The 17,482-nt window shown below is 41.3% G+C and overlaps 1 protein-coding gene across 3 annotated transcripts in view; it reads right to left on the bottom strand.

The window, feature by feature from the left end:
- ASPH (aspartate beta-hydroxylase) overlaps window positions 1–17,482 on the bottom strand; it is a 224,029-nt gene that overhangs the window by 105,635 nt on the left and 100,912 nt on the right. For all 3 annotated transcript variants that reach the window (XM_082719000.1, XM_082719001.1, XM_082719002.1), the window contains one exon: window positions 8,961–9,002. In XM_082719000.1, coding sequence (XP_082575126.1) covers window positions 8,961–9,002 — 42 coding nt within the window. The remainder of the gene's footprint in view (window positions 1–8,960; window positions 9,003–17,482) is intronic.

The following is a 17,482-nucleotide window of genomic DNA, read 5'->3' as shown; positions in this document are numbered from 1 at the left end:
CCACACTGCCTTTGGCCTTGAGCTACAACATCAACTCTTCCTTGGGTGTCCAGCTTGCCTGCCTACCCTGCAGATTTTGGACTGGCTAGACTCTATAATGATGTGAGTCCATTTCTTACAATAAATCTGTGTGTCTCTGTTTCTGTCTACACACACATACACACACACACACACACACACACACACCCTATTATATTGATTCTGTATCTCTGAAGAACCTTAACTAATAACAAAATGGGGGAAGGTATCAGGGTTCCTACCTTTTACATGCCTTCTGCCTAAAAATCAAGGGAAAAACTCAAAATACATGTTAAAAATCTACAAGCATGGGGTGTCTTGGGAGTACAGAGGTAAAGTACATCTTCTGGTCTGGAGTAAGAGATAGGGGTGTAATCAGGGGAGGCTGCCTAGCAGTGGTAACCTCTAAGCTTATTTCTAAGGAGGAGGACTCTGCCAGGAGGATGTGAAGAAGTGAGGCCAGAAAGAGCATTGTGAACAGAGCAAAGCTATAAGCTTCAGGTACTGTACTAATAAATTTAGTTTTTATCCTCAGGATGATGGTGAACAACTTTGCTCAGATACGTTGCACTCAGCTGTAAGAATCCCAGGAAAAACTTCACTGACATATATATTTTTTAATATCAAGACAACTTATTATGGCTTGACTGCTGCTCGTGTTGGTTCTATTTCTGTTTTCCTCATGATCACAGAAAACCCCGAGGTATCCATACAAGGTACTAGTTGCATCAAGCTAATTTACTGGCTGCATTATAATCTTCTAGGTCTTTCCTTGAAGCTGCTTTACAAGTGGGATTTCTGTTAGTGTAAATGTAACTTGTTTTCTAGTGCCATCTGGTGTTCTTTCAGGGCACTGATTATCACTTTTTAAAAGAATACAAATAGCAACCAGGACATCTTTAAATGCCTAAAAGACAGTCAGTCTCATAAAAGACAGTCACAAAATATACTGTTTAAGCGTATCCTTAATTGTAATGAATAATACAACAGGATATTCAGTATTGGTCTAAATCAAAGAATAATTTCAGGAGAAGTCCTTGATTCAAATGCAATTATAACACACACACACATACACACAGAGCAAAAATACATTTCCTTTTTGCTGGCAAGGGTATATTGTTGCTTCTCAGGTTCCTTTAAAGACTCAAAAATCCTCAACTAATAACCGACTCTTGATCTATGTTAAACCAGCCGCATGTTGCATACTTTCACGGTTCAATGAATTGCTCAAGCACCACTTTTTAAGAAGCTCCAAGTCATTTTTGATTCCTGTCTTTCTTTCTCTCATACTTCATATCCTATCCATTAGCAAATTCTAGTGACTTCACAGGCAAATACATGGAGAATCTAACCACCACTCACCTCCATTATGTTACATCCTATACCAGCCCTATTACTCCCTCCTGGGGTCTCCTACGTGGTCTCCTTGCTTCCAGTCTTGCATCCCCAGAGCCAGAATAAGCCTGTTGAAACATGAGGCTCATCATACCAACCTTCTGCTCTCACTCTCTCAGCGGCCATCTTGCTCAAGTTAATACACAAAATCCATAAAAGTGGCGGCCCTCAAAGCCCTATGTGATTCGGACCCTGTGAGCCCTCTGAACCACCCACTCCTATCCCTCCCGCCCCCCCATTCTCCATCTGCCACACCCACCTCCTCACTGCTGCTCACACATGCTAAGCTCACTCCTTCGGGGACCACGCATGTACTATTCCATCCCTAGACTCGGTCCTCCTGGGTGTGTGCACAACTCGTTCCCTTGCATCATGAAACATCACTATCTCAGAGGCCTCTCCACAGAGCAACAACCCTGCCCACTGTCATTTGTTGTAGTCTTTTCCTATTTTACATTCCTTTTCATACTTACCACTGTTATATTTTAATTTTTAACAATTACATATCTAACCTCCCCCCCCGCCAAACACACATACAGTAAATAACAAACACCAGGAGAACAGGACTTTGTTTTTATTGACTGTGTTAGCCCCGGTGCCTACAACAGGGCCTGGCACATAGTAGGTGCCCAGAATGTACTGAATAAATGGATGAATAAAAGTGACTGTTTGAGTTGACATCCATTAAGATGTTTTTGCTGCCATTGCTTTGTAGTTCATGCATTTTATGGTTGTGGGGATGGAATATGTGGGGAAAAGATGACATCCAGTGGGGAGAAACGGATACAGCAACCTTATCTAAAACAAATAGAATCTGATTCAATTTCAGAATCTGGCAAATAGGGCCTGTTTTGGAATAAACCCTATTTCAAACCTATGACTCTCTAAAAGGAAAGAACATAGAATTATCAATTCTAAGTAAAAGCAAAATCTTCTGCTCTCACCACAGTTCCTCAACAATATGCTTGAGGGGAGATCACACAAGCACAGAATCTGGGGACAAACTCGGAATGGCCATTTAAAACAAAACAAAACACCAAACAAACCAAAAACAACTCCACTTCTATCATTATGAAACTGAAGTCTGACTATTAAAACACATTCCATTTTTTCACTACATGTTCCAAAAATGGAGTATTTCCTCTTCCTTCTTCCCCACAGTTAACAGCCCCCTACAAATCTGAGTAGAAAAGAGGATGGAATTCCCAAAGCGGACAATGAATGTTAAGCGATTTTCAATGATTCTGGGGGTAATTCTAAGACTATTCCTGCATCTCACACCCAATAAAATACTTCAAAGACAAGCATCTGTTGATCGGTACCACTAGAAACTACCAGTTTCCTACCATGGGAGTGTGATGACCCAAGCAGGCAAAGCTGACCCAAGGATTCTCTCCACAAATTCTCTGAAGAAACAGCCCAGAAAGCCCAGCACCTACCACACTGGACAAGTCCCCTTTGGATCAGAAGCCTGGAGGACAAAGCCGTACAGAGTATGGTGGGCGGTGAGGAAGGAGGCACAGCCTCCCTGAGGACAAAATGGAGCCTCTGAAGAGGGAGCAGCACAGCTGTGAGCAGCAGTGGGGGTAGGGCTTGCATGTGTTTACTATCTGTGAGCGCCAATGTCCAGAGTCCACCCTCTCTCATCTCTATCTTTGTCAGAAGCACTGAAGTAGACTTCCCAGGAGCAAACAACTAAGTGGGCGAATGAGAAAGACTGACTTGCAACACTCGCATGGCCTGGATAGGACATCCCAACTAAATAAAGGAAAATGTCAAACTCTATGCCACAGCCTGGCCCCCGAATTTCTCTCTGACTGCATGATATATACCCTCACCTTGGTTGGGGTGCTCCAGGTTCTCAGGCTTGGCTGTCCTGCCTCAGGACCTTTGCAAAGGCGCTTCCTCTTCTCCGTGTGCTCCTAGCTCAGCATTCACACAGTTGCCTTGATAGTATCCCTAACTTCCTCAGAGATATTCTCTGCCTACAACAACAGTATCTGGCATGTCGTAGGTAGCATGCAAATATTTAAGTGGATAAATAAATTCATGTATTTTTTTGTGAATGATGAAAAACTGGTATTTTTTTAACATTCTGATGATTTATTGAAACTTTTAGCATAGAACAGTAGCCATTTCCCTAAAATATGGTGGTAGAATATACCCTGTTAACAGGAGTAAAATACTGCATGCTCAAGACTGCTAATTGCTTCTTCCTCTCAATATTTGATGTTCTTTTCCTCTGTAGAACCAGAACCCTGAATTTTAGCTTTACCAATGTTCTATCAGTTAAATGTAGTTTTCCTAAGAAGTTTTACTTCTTCTCTCCACTTCCTTCATGTTATCTGGATATGGTGGTAATGACTGGCACTTCAATGGCCCTTTTGAAACATGAGGTTATAGACTAAGGGCAGCAGAATGGGAAGAGAAGGAGCTATGGCCATAATGAGCCATTAAATTGGTTCTAGGTTATTTATGTGGATAAGAAATAAACTCCTATCTTGTTTAAGGAACTAAAATCTGAGGTTTTTAAAAATTACATATAACTGTACTTAATTATAATGGGAATGTGTGATTTGTAAGGAAGGTCTAAATCCAACTCAACCACTTAAGACATAGGAGGAGGGTAAAAATAGGGTGTTGTGGGGCACCTGGGTGGCTCAGTGGGTTAAAGCCTCTGCCCTCGGCTCGGGTCATGATCCCAGGGTCTTGGGATCGAGCCCTGCATCGGACTCTCTGCTCAGCAGGGAGCCTGCTTCCTCCTCTCTCTCTGCCTGCCTCTCTATCTACTTGTGATCTCTGTCAAATAAATAAATAAAATCTTTAAAAAAAAAAAAAAGGGTGTTGTTAAGAAACCAGGATTTTCCTTAAGAGTGTTTATTTCCCTAACCAATACAGGACAGGAAAACAGAATAAAGGACAAAGAGGATTTGTTTTATCTCCTTTCTCCTTTAACTCAGGATTAGTCTCTGGGATCACCAAGTGAGACGTGGGCTAACGTGGTTCCAAGAGCAGCCTCGGTCCTACCTCTGTGGTCTCTGCCTTGGAGCCACGACAAGACATGGACATTCGTCCAAGGCCAACCGAATGATGTGAATCATTTTAGTGAGTGTTTTGTACAGCTAAATTTATACAACCTAAAAAAAAAAAACCCAAAAAACCCACCTTCATTCTTTAATTATATGTGTTGTACTTTGGGGGCTTAAAAATGCCTTTGCTTTTAGAACTGATTATGACTATACATATGGATCTTTTAAAAAGCATTGTTTAAACTAAATCTTAAAACCGGCACAACATTCACCCCCAAATCACCCAACTTCATTGCTAATCAAAGCAATCTGGAGTGCAGATATTTAGACAGTAATAGTAGTAGTAGACTGCATTTATGATTCTATCTTCCTGTTTTGAAGTATATCCTGTGAGGCATTAAGAATCATGATCCTTGGGGCACCTGGGTGGTTCAGTGGGTTAAGCCTCTGCCTTCAGCTCAGGTCATGATCTCAGGGTCCTGGAATCAAGCCCCATATCAGGTTCTCTGCTCAGCAGGGAACCTGCTTCCCCCCACCTCTGCCTGCCTTTCTGCCGACTTGTGATCTCTGTCTGTCAAATAAATAAATTAATTAATTAAAAAAAAAGAATCATGAGTCTTATGTCTGGATACAGAAACTGAACATGAAAGTGTATTTAACGCTTTGAACACTTGTCAGTTCTGTGCTCCAGAAAGCATGGGTATGATGATCCAGGCAACCACTGACATATGACATGTGAGGTCACAGAGGGGACCACGTATTCACTCCGGTTTCTTTAGGGATGACAACAGCTGTCTTCTTACACCAGTGTCACTGACTCAAGCCTTGGGTTTCCCATAGATTTCCATCCTAAGAGTTCTATCTGGGCCTGGTTCTTACTTTAAGAATGTCTGTAATGTCTGTTCAAATCCTTCAAAATTAAAACATAATAGAAATTCAGGGAACAAATACTTACTAAATGTCTACTATGTGCCAGGCACAGGAAATGCAGCAGTGAGCAGGACAAAAATGTGTCTTCATGGAAACTGGATTCCAGTAGGAGGTTCAAACAATAAATCCCAAAGAATTAAACTAAATATCATCACATGGTGTTACAGAGAAAATAAAGTAAGGGAACAGGGTATGGAAAGTAAGGGGGCTTTAACTTGAAATAAGGTTAGGGAGGTTCGCTAAGAAGGCCACAGTCAAGCAAAAACTATGGAAAGCCATGTTGTTTCTGTGAGAGAAGAGTCAGCTGGCGGGAGCGGTCAGTGCAAAGGCCCTAGGTCCCATGAGTGCTTGGTAGGGAAGTCCATACAGCTGGAGTAGAGTGAGCAAAGGAGAGAGAGTATTATAGGATGTGATGCTGGGGAGGAAACCAAGAGAAGACGGAGAAGGGAGAATGGATTTTACGAGGGCTTGTACTGCAAAGGACTTTCATTTTGAGGAAGCTATGAAAATACTGGAGACAGTGGGCAACACGACACAGCTTAGGTTTTAAAGGGGTAACTGCAGCTCGTGTGTTGAGAAAAATTATAGAGGCAAGGTGGACACGGGAAGATCTGTTAGGTGGCAACTGGAATTATGCTGGCAAGAGAAGGCAGTAGGTGGGAGCTAGGTGTTGGTGGCTGTCAGAGGCAGGGGACAGTGGAATTCTGGATATATTGTGGGGAGAGGACTGACAGGACTTGCTGAGGTAAATTTAGGGAGGCATGAAAGAGACATTTCGTAGGAGGAGCAGGTTTCAAGGGGGGAGGTCAGGAGTTCAGTGCACACAAGTTTGAAGTGATGATCAGATGTCCAAATGAGGTTCTCTGGCAGACACCGGGCAACAGCTGGACATCCCAGTCTAGAGACCAGGGAAGAGACCCAGGCTGCAGGCAAGTGCGGTCATCATTGGCAGACAGTTATTTAAAGCAAGGAGATTAGGTAAGATCACTGAGGGAGAGTGTGCAGATATGAGAAATGCTCTGAGGACTGTGTCGTGGGACACTTGAGTGCTAGACAGTCAGGGAGATGAGGAACAGCCATCCAAAGAGGCTGAGAACAGCACACACAGCAAAGAGTAGGGGAAAGACCAAGAAGATGTGGTAACCAGCAAGCCAAGGGAAGGAAGCATTCTGGAATCGAGAAAGGGATCAGTTCTAGCAAAAGCTGATGATATCCTCCTCCTTGCTTTGTTTTCTCCTTCATAAAGTTGTCCCTCCTTATTTGCAGGGGACGCATTCCAAAACTCCCAGCGGATGCCAGAAACCACAGACAGCACCAAACCCTATGTATACTATGTTTCCTTCCTATACCCACATACCTCTGATAAACTTAAATTTGTAAATTAGGCACAGTAAGAGATTACTCATTATTATAATTAATAATAAAATAGAACATGCACAAAATAGTGTCATAAAAGTTATATGAATGTGGCCTCTCTCTCTCTCTCTCTCTCTCAAAATATCTTACTACCCTATACTCACCCTTCTCATGAAGATATGAGATAAGAGAATGCCTCTGCAGTGCGATGAAGTGAGGGGAAGGATACAGACATTGTGGTGAAGCATTAGGCTACTACTGACCTTCTGACTATGTCAGAAACAGGATCATCTGCTTCCTGATCACATCTGACCGCAAGTCACTGAAATCATAGAAAACAAAACTAGGGAGAAGGTGGCTACTTACTTATCAAGATCAGAGTACATCATGATGTCACAGAAGATCAGGAAGGTGGGGCAACATGGGGAACTTGGGTCATGACTGAGCTAAATTCCAGTCATCTATGTAGAAAAGTCAACCAACAGCTTCTAACATTGATGAGAAACTTGCACAAGTAGATATTTAGAAATGTGCAGTAAGTACTAGAAGAAACCGCTAAAGGAAAGTCAGCAATGGGACTCTTAGGGAGTAGGGGTGTAGAAGACTGCTGTTTTTCATTAGAAGTCCTACTTTAAAACCGTATCTCAGGGTTGCTTTCATAAAAAATTAAATACAACTAGCCAGGGGGAAAAAATGCATGGCTAGATGTCTAGTTACCAGTGTAAGGGCTACAAAATGACAGCCGGAGGTCAGCAATTCTGTATGCTTATCGAGTACTTATACACTGAGACCATGTACATTATGTATATTATAATGTTACATACTATTATATCTTCTCAAATGTAGACACTGCTTTCTTCACTCAAAATTAAAGGCACTTCTGAAATTGTAAGGTTTAATCATTAAAGATTTTATCATTCAAATGATATTACAAGCAAATAGAACTATTCTATGCTCCCGTAATCACATTACTGGGTATTTACCCCCCAAATACAAAAACACTAATTCAAAGGGATACATGCACCCACATGTTTTCAGCAGCATTATTTATAATAGCTAAAACATGGAAGCAGCCCAAGTATTGATGGCAATAGACAGATGGATAAAGAAGATGTGGTGTATATACACGATGGAATATTATTCAGCCATAAAAAAGAATGAAACCTTACCATTTGCAACAACATGGATAGAGCTAGGTAGTATAATGGATGTTAAGTGAAATAAGTCAGTTCAGAGAAAACAAATACCATATGATCTCACTCATGTGTGGAATTAAAGAAACAAAACCAATGAGTAAGGCAGAAAAAATAGACACACAAACCAAGAAACAGACTGTTAACTATAGAGAATAAACCGATGTTAGCAGAGGGGAGGGAGGTGGGGGATTAAAGAGCACATTTATTATGAGAAAATTAATTAATCAATTGATGTAAAAAAATTTGTGAGGGATAAAATTAGTAGCCTTGCTTACTATTTAGAGATTCTTATTGTCTAACTTAATTAAATACTTAAAAATCTCAAGGATTGGAAAGAACAAAGAGAAGTGGAATATGGGGGAAAAAAAAGCATTACCCCATATCATCTTTATAATTTTTTAACTTATTTCCTCACTCTGAGTAAGCTAAGGAACCTTTGTAAGAGCTGACTTAAAAGTCTACTGGGTTATTTTTTAGATTGGGTATTGTAATCAACTGTGGGAAAGCAGAAACGATTCTATACGGATATAACCTTGTTTGCATGTCCTTCCAACAATTCAGAGTTTCTTGTGAAAAAAGAACATGTTCTAGTAATCTCTGGACCTCTATTCCTGGCACAGATGTTAACATAAACAATATTTAACATTTGCTAATTACTTTCCCTGTGCTATACCCTGCTTTAAGTACTTTACACAGATTTTCATTTAATTCCCTTTGTAGCAACAGGAGTCTTCTGGTTTCTGAACTTGGTACTGTTTTATTCCCATATCAGAGAAGAAACTGAGGCACAGAGAGGGCAAGGAATTCTCAGACCATATATAGTGAATGGCAAAACCTGGATCAGAAGCCAGGGAATCTCTTTGGCTCTTAATGCTTATGTAAATATTAATAAATATTTGTTGATAAAACCATTAAAATAATAAGCCCAGAGGTAATTTAACTGATGATATAAAATAAAATCACAATGTTATTCATGAGTAGTATAATGATTTTCTTCCTATATATATTTGAAAGGCAGTTTATTTGATGATCTCACCTTTTTCTTTTATTTCTGGATCGTCTGTTTTTCTATTTGTTTCTGAAAAGTAAAGACAAAATAAAATAAGTATTGTAAAAGTCACCATTATTATCTCAAAATATAGGACCATATTTAAATGAATTCAAATAAATATAATTCAAGAAAAATATTTCTGGGCATAGAATTCCATTTTTCTAAGCCCTGAATTCTTTACACATGAAATTCGTTACAAAATATTAAGAGTAGACTCATTGGACTTAATTTATAAAAGTCACTGGGCAGTCACTAGATATGAGGCATCAGGTTAAGTATTCCTCATCTACAGGGAAAAAGTGGCTGTGGGTCACCTCCACCGATTCTAAATGCCTCTGTGGGGTAAAGGCAAACTGGAGTGAAGAGAAGCCCTCATCAAAGCTTGCTCAATATTTATACTGTGTCCTAAAACCAGAAGACAACTTTATAATAGTCACCATGTGCTTTAAAGAAATGCCACGTGTCCCCCTCACTAGGGTGACAGCAGTCTCGCTTCCCTAAGGACTTCACACATATACAGGTGGACCACTAAGGGTGCCTGCACTGAGCCCAGGTGCTGAGGAGCTGACAGCCCACTGGTGTCAACCTCTCACTAAGTTAACCAGTCAGAGGGTCCCTCCCACGAATGGGACTGAATGCAGTGAAACCCACCCAGAACCTGGACCAGTCAAATAATGTCCACCCTACATGGAAAACTGTGGTACGTGACCTGACCATGCACTTTATTTATAACTTCATTTCTGTACTATCTCAGATCTGGCCTATGTTTCATATAAGTTGGGGGTCTAGCTAAATTTCAACGTAGACCAGTTGATTACAGTTCCCGTAGGTACTTACCTAGCTTTGGGTATTTCTAGAACGCCTGTATAGGCATATGTGTGGGAGTCAGGATAAGGCAGAGTTTGGGAGACTCAGACTCAGTTCCTCCCTCATAGTAGATCAGGCTGTGGGGTCAGATCAGGAGTACGACCACAGAACACTTGATTTTGTTGCTTCCCAGTTTCCTCCACTGATGATTTGTATCAAACATTTCATTTTGGGAAAGTGACAAGTAAATCTGAGGCAGGCTTCCAAGACAAGGGAGGGATTTTTATAGGTCCAGCATTTTCAAGAAACTAATGGAGAGGAAGGGAATGACCTTGAAAGCTACAGCATGCCGGGTTTGGTCGAAGCACATCATCCTGCCTCTTGCTACCCTTTGGAGAGGTCTACCTCCCTTTGTGCAAAGGAGGAAGTTGAGGCTGAGAAAGTCGAGTGCCCACTGTATCAAGGTCAGCCGTATACATCCTTCCAAAACAGATAATCCTCCCCCAGCACCCATCCCGTCAGTTCCAGAAAGAGAAACAGGAGAGATAGGGTCCTGTAGCCTTTGCCTCCCACAAAGAGTGGGTTTTATCGAGGTGACTGCCCAACCTTCCTGCCAGCAGGGCAGTAGGTACAAGGGATATTAAAAAAAAAAAAAAAAAAAAAAAAAAAAAAAGCCATTCCAGATCTCTGTTGAATGTCCCAGAATTTCTGATCTTATTAACTATAACCTCCTTTATCAAAAAGCTAGTCAGTATGTCATTTCATAGGATGCACTCTCGCAGGTGTCAAGGACACAGGATTGAGGAAAACAACAACAAACAATCCTGTTCCTCCAGGATTACTTCCAGTGCTACCGCAGTGCCTGCAGGAAGGCTGTGACCCGCCTCATCCTCCAGTAATCCGTCACCTGGCACTGGCATGGGGCCAGTGTAAGTTGAAAACACAAGCACAAAATCCAAGTTGCTAACCCGATTAAACAGGTGGGTGCTTGAAGAGGAGTTTAGAGCTCTCCACACATCTTCCCACCCCCAGGGGAGGAACAAGGAGTGGTTTGAATGGGTGTGGGAGGGCCCTGGCCAGGCAAGCTCCCAGGAACAAGGCCACCAACTTTCTTCCTCCTCCATAGCAGTATTCAGGATAGGGCGATGAGTCTGACAGAAGGTCCAACCCAAACTTCCCCAGCTCTGGGGAAAAGCTCTCGCTCACACCCCCTTCTGTCCCTCACCCCACATCAGCATGGGTACATCTGTGACTCATGTTTGGATATGGAGAAATGTGCAGGGGAGGCATCTTGGGCCCTCTGATTTTCAGTAGGTAAAGGTCTTTTCACAGAGATCCAGCGTCCCTCACTAGTATCCCGCAGAGCTAACAAGTAAAATGTTGCTCTGCTCTACTTCGTTCTCTGCACAAATGCTTCCCTGGGAGGCCTCGTGTGGACCCGCTGTGCCCCAGAGGAAAAGGACTTACTGGATGCTTACTGTGTCCCAGGCATTGTTTTAAGCACTCACTGCAGAGGATCCCATCAACTCCGCCCCACCCTGGGAAGTAGTTTTAATTGTATAGATGAGGAAAGGAAGGCTTCCAGAGGCTCAGGAATCTTGCCAAAGGTCACAGAACAGGTAAGACTGATTTAGAAAGTATCCTCTATAATAATAATTCAATCGCACTTTGTATGGTCCAATGATGGGACATCTCTAAGTTAAAGGGAGCTGTATGCTCAGCCCAATTCTGAAAATTACCCATGTCCAAGTTCACATGTAACTCATAGTTAGTGTTTAAGCACTTGTATCCGAGAAGACGTGATGCAATCTCTAACTATACTGACTTTTTTCACCTTTCAGAATAAGGAAAACCTTACTAAAAAGAATGGGATCTGAATCATTCAAAAACTATCATACACTGTTAAAGAAAATTGCCTTTGTGAATTAAAATACCCTGAACTCTAGGGTGTTTAGCAACTCTGCTTCTCCAATTACTGACCTGTTCTTCTTGGACCTCACATATGTCCAAAGCTAATTTCCATTAAGGCCTAGTTTTTCTCACCAGTATCTCGTCTCACTGACATCAGTGACTCTCGAGGACTCTGCTTCCCCAGCGCTGGCCCACTCAGCCAGTCACAGCTTCCCCAGCCCTTCTCTGTGTCTCTGCAAGTACTTCCTGAGGTCAGCCCTGCCCCCACCTCCATTACTCCTTGGTCTCCAACCTGCTCTCCCACCTGCATTCGGGCCTCCCTCCAACTGTTTCCACCTTCCACCTGCTGCCCACGTGCTCACCAAGAAGGACCATGGCTGGCAGGCCTTTTGGTCCCTCTGCCCCTCAGTTTCCTTATCCGCAAGCAGCGTTAAGCCCTCTCTGCTGGGAAAAATGCAACTCCCTAACACTCACAAAGAACTTGGCGGGGGAAATGCAGTTGATAAAAGTGGATCTGTTTCTCCTGAGTCTGAAGTCTTTATTTTTGTTTCTTTTGGGCATGCTGGAGGAGAAAACAGCACTTTCCAGAACCCAGAGGCTTCTTCCCTAGTTGTCTAGTTCTCCTTTTCTGCCCCAACAGTGAATCGAAGGACAACTTGCTATACCCTGTCCTGCCCTTCTACCTGCTCAGACTGTTTGGTCTTCTCAGCTACAATGGAGTTCATGAACACGTGGTATGATGGTCATGGGGGAGCGGGAGGCTGTGTGTTTGTGGGCCGGGGAGAGTGGCTTGCCTCGCTGATGCTAAACAAAAACCCCCAAAGGAGGGATGCAGAGGCTATTTCATTTTCATCCAGCCCCTGGCAATGTAGCATCAGAGCCAACATTAAACAAAATAAACATCACCTATCAGAAATAGGTTCAAAAAGGATTGAAGGTACACCTTCGTGATTTCAGTCATCAAAAAGATACTGTAATATTCCAATATACTAGTTAAGTAGAAAATGAACTGATTTTGTTACATAATAAAATAATAATTCAAAATAATGACAATATAGAGAAGAATTCTGCATTTTATTGCACTCAAATAACATTAAACAGAAGACATTTACATTATTCTTAGAAAATCCATTGATATTGCCCAGTGTGGCACATAGTTGAAGACAAGGCTCATTAATTCAGGTATATGGAATCAGAAAGTATTAGGAAGTTGACCACAGCATAATGAATCCTCAGTTTCCAGAATTCTAGAGATGATTATCTACAAAAATCCAGCAAAATTTTACTCATTTATCAGGTCTATGTCACTCCTAAGTTTCCCTAAAAAAATAAGGCTTTATAAAAAGTAGTGTTCTATAATTCATATTATGAATTAAGAGCTTTATTAGAATTAGAGTAGCAACTCTATATTACCCATATCACAGCTTTAGAAAATTATTGCTTTTCTTAGTAACTCAATCTTCTGGATTTCACCACACACTGGGTCAGCATGCATAACTCACTACATTGTAACTATGATCTATAATGATAAAAATATAAAATCTCTTTGATTGTAACCCTAAAAGCAGGGGGGAAAGAAAAGTCATCTTATTTTAAAACAATGTTAACATTATCAAGAGCTAACCCTAACATGGAAATGAAATTACTTCTTATGGCTTTTTTTTTTTTTTAATAGCTCATGGTCCTTTCAAAATGATGATGTCACTACCTTCTTTTCTAACAAATGAGTATTTTCATCACAGCAACTATGTCCGAGCCAAAATAAACCACATTAAAAGTAGAGGAAACTCTTCAAGGTAGAAAGAAAAGGCTCATATGTTGCAAACAGCAGCAGGCAATGTGGCTGTGTGGACACTTTTCACACACAGTCCTAAATCAACCCAGCTAGAGGCCTCGTAAGATCACAGTGCCGCCTTCAGTGTTGGGAGGGCATAGCTTAATCAGCAAAAGGCAGAGCAACATTTAAAATGCACACTGGTACTTTATACAGGTTTTCTAAAATTTAAACAAATGCCGAAGGGACAAAGCTATTATATGCCTGATCCGAGGTGTCCAACAGTTTCTGCATGACATAGCAGGCCATTCCTTTTGCCTATATCCTAGCAAGGAATTTCATTGTTCCCCCTCAATTTAAAAAATAAATTAACCACGATAACTTAAGACTTTCACCAAAATATTCAATTTTCCTAATCAATGAGCTAACGGCTGCGAACCTCCAAATTGGAGTTTTACCCTGAATACTCCAAGCTAAGGTAGAAATGTCCTATGAGGGTATCAGTGCAGATATATACAAGTCCAATCTTCACAGCTAATAGCAACCATTAGTAGTGTTCCTCAGAGTGCAAGCGCGGGGCATTCCTCATGACTTTGAGATCACACTTAATGCAGTTGACACAGGTCAGTCTGACAGACGTGGGGGTAATCACTAGCCATATATATACGAAACCCTGCCAAGAAGTTATTGCTACATCGTCACTATAATCAACTGTTACCTGAACAACACACACAAATGTAGGTAAGATCGGAAGCTGTGTCACAAAAAGGAAGAGAAGAGAAAACCCAAAGGATCCACTAATGCTATCGAAAACGAACATGCAGGAGTGTAACAATACATGTAATTTGTTTCTAAAAACAAAAACAACAACAAAAAAAAACACTAAAATGCCAGTGGACTACAATCGATTGGAAACATCTTTAGTATTCATTCCCAAAGATCTTGGTCTGCTCAGTAATTACGTCACAAGATCTATCACAGCCATCTTTTGGAGCGTATGCTTAGGCTGGTCCTCCTGTGGTAGTGGGGGCAGTCTTTCTGCAGCTTTAAGTATCTGCAAAAATAAGGGGAAATCTAAATTAAAGGACCAACCAGACACAGACTGTGTAACTGCTTCATTCTCATTCTACTTTAAGAAAAGAAAAAACAAAACAAAATGAAACAAAACAAAAACACCAACAGAAGTAAATGCTTTTTATGCGTTATTGTTGTTTTTAAGGGCAACTCCTTCAACAGTGATTAACTACCCAGAGAATTCCCTGGGAATTATTTGCAAAGCTGCTGAAGGAAACTTAAGCTTCTTAGAGCATCTGAGAATTACAACTAAATTTAAGAATTTCAATCTTTTGAGAAATACAAGCATTAACTCTCTTTCTCCCAACAGTATTTTCACTATATTAATAAAAAATGTAACAGAGGAAAAAAAAATCTAGCATGGAATTTGAAAAACAAATATAGGAGGGATTTCCAAGGAGCAACTAGATACTGTAAGTTGCAGTTAAAATACACTAATATAATCATATGTCAGTTTTTAATGTTACTGACAATATAAATGATCAGGCAAAAAAAAAAAAAAAAAAAAAAAAAAAAAAAAAAAAAAAGAAGTATACCGTCAAAGTCATTCTTGTCCAAATTTTTTGCAAAAACTTTCTCATTCCAAACTTTAGTATCTGGCTGATTTTACCATCACAGCATTAGATTTGTTACAATCTGAGTAGGAAAGAAGATGGTGCACTTAAAGGTCCAACTAAATTTTGAAATAATTTCTAAATCTCGAGTATGAGCCTTCCTTCCTCCCTTCCTATCTATCCATCTACATGTGTTTGTGCGTGCATGTGTATTCAGAAGTTTTTATATGAGCAGATTTGGTGCTAACGTGAGGTGACTAGAAATCTTATGTATACTTTCATATATCTAACAGAAATGAGCATTTATATACAAAAGACAAGTACAGGATTATTCATAGAAGCTTTTTTCTAACAGTCAAACTAGAAACATTCACAATAGCTATCAATGTAGAATGGATTTTTTTTAATGTACATGTAGTAAATGATTGCAATGAATAAAAACCAGCACGATACTCTACAAAGTAGATGAAACCAGACACGATGTTATGCAACAACAACAAAAAAAGTCATCAAAAAAGTGTATCTGCATTTGTGTATGTTTGCTTCTGGCTTTCTTTTATTAAATTCAACAGCAAGCAAACCAATCAATGGTGACAGATCAGCACACTCACTGTTGGGGGAGATGTGACTGAACGGGAGGAGGGAAGGTTTCTGGGGTGCTGGACGCTTTCTGACTAGTGGTACAGGAACAGATCACAGGCGCATTCCTTCACTGGCCGCTCAGCAAGTGAGCTCGTCTCTGTGTGTTAATTACACCTCAACAGAAAATGTTTTTACAAATGCCTTTGACTTTAGGTTGTCTTAGAATCTATCAGTGAGCTAGCCCAGGAGAGGAATGAGCATTCCTATAACCTGTGCCATCAAACATACCTGAGGTAGTAGGAAGCTGTTTGAGGCATAGGGATGAGCACCGGTTAAAGGGCAAATAACCTAAAAGCCCAGTTACAATTCTGAAGGACCCAAAAGTATGCTTCTGCATATTTACATTTTTTTTTTTTAAAGATTTTATTTATTTGACAGACAGAGCTCACAAGTAGGCAGAGAAGGAGGCAGAGAGAAAAAGGAAGAAGCAGGCTCCCCACCGAGCAGAGAGCCTGATGTGGGGCTCGATCCCAGGACCCTGAGATCATGACCCAAGCCAAAGGCAGAGATCCAACGCACTGAGCCACCCAAGCACCCCTGCTCCTGCATATTGAAAGATGACTCTACTCAGAAGTGGTTCACTGAGTGGCAAACCCGGTACATCCGAAATCGAGCCAATCACCTCCTCTGCTACTCTCCATTTCCTCCTGCCTCCAACAGGTCCATGAAGGGCTGACCATTCATTCAATCAGGTCAGGAACATAGGAATCGTCCTTGACTCTTCCCTTCAGTCAGCCCTCTCTCCCCGAAAACTGCTTCCCATTTGAGTTCCCATGAGGTGGGCCGGCCAGTCCTCACCCCACAGCTGAAGCATCTCCGGTCTCCAGCGTGGCTCAGTACATCTGCCCCTTCCTGGTCTCCACCTCCTCACTGGTCTGCTCTTTTCAAATCTGGATTTGATCATGTGACTCCTCTGCTTAGAATTTTTCAGTGGCCTCCTGCCACCTTTAGGCCCAGATTCAAATTTTTAAACATCATTTTTGAGACACTCCGGGAACTGACGCCTGCCTGTTTTTCCACTTGTCTTCTTACACCTTTATATGGCTCACTGTCCTAGTCCTTGTTCCGCAAGCACTTGCTTCCTCTGCTCCCCACCCACCAGCTAGTGTCACTTCTAACAGCACGACAACACATGGGGAGACCTTTCTGACTCTCCATACCCTTGTTCCCAAAGTTGGATTAGTTATCCCTCCTTTTCTGTGCTGCCCTGCCTACCCCTCTGGGGGGTTAAGAACATCACAGTGGTTGTTTTACTCAGCTGTATGCCCAGAGGACTGGGACCTGCTATGGGGGCAGGTGCTGTCTTATTGTTTGAGTCTGGCTGGGTGCCTTAGTGATCATGTTAGGAAATGCTGGATGACAAGGGGAGGCATGAGTGAAAGTTCACACAGGTGCAGCAGAGTGAAACCATCAGCACTGCTAGACCAGCCCACAGTGGGATGAGTTACAAGTGTTACCTCCATTTTCAGAGAGATGGGAGCAACAGAAACACTGATGCTTACAGAGCTCCAACTTGAATAATGTGATTATCACCATAAAACATTAATTTCTTTTTTTTTCTGGCATGGTATGACAGAAAAAAAATTGTTACTGGAACCAGTTAGTAAAATGGCCTTAACATACAGTTTGGCAGGAAATTTTACTCAGATGAATTTTGTAAGTGATTCCTTCATAAGTGAATCAATTTGTGCTATGCATATTTATTATGTCATATTGCCAGAATCACATGCTTTATGATTTCAAGT

This window comes from Mustela nivalis, assembly GCF_964662115.1.
Source record: "Mustela nivalis genome assembly, chromosome: 2".
NCBI classification, from domain to species: domain Eukaryota; kingdom Metazoa; phylum Chordata; class Mammalia; order Carnivora; family Mustelidae; genus Mustela; species Mustela nivalis.
Note: the sequence above shows the minus strand (reverse complement) of the source record. Positions and strands in the feature narration are given on the sequence as shown.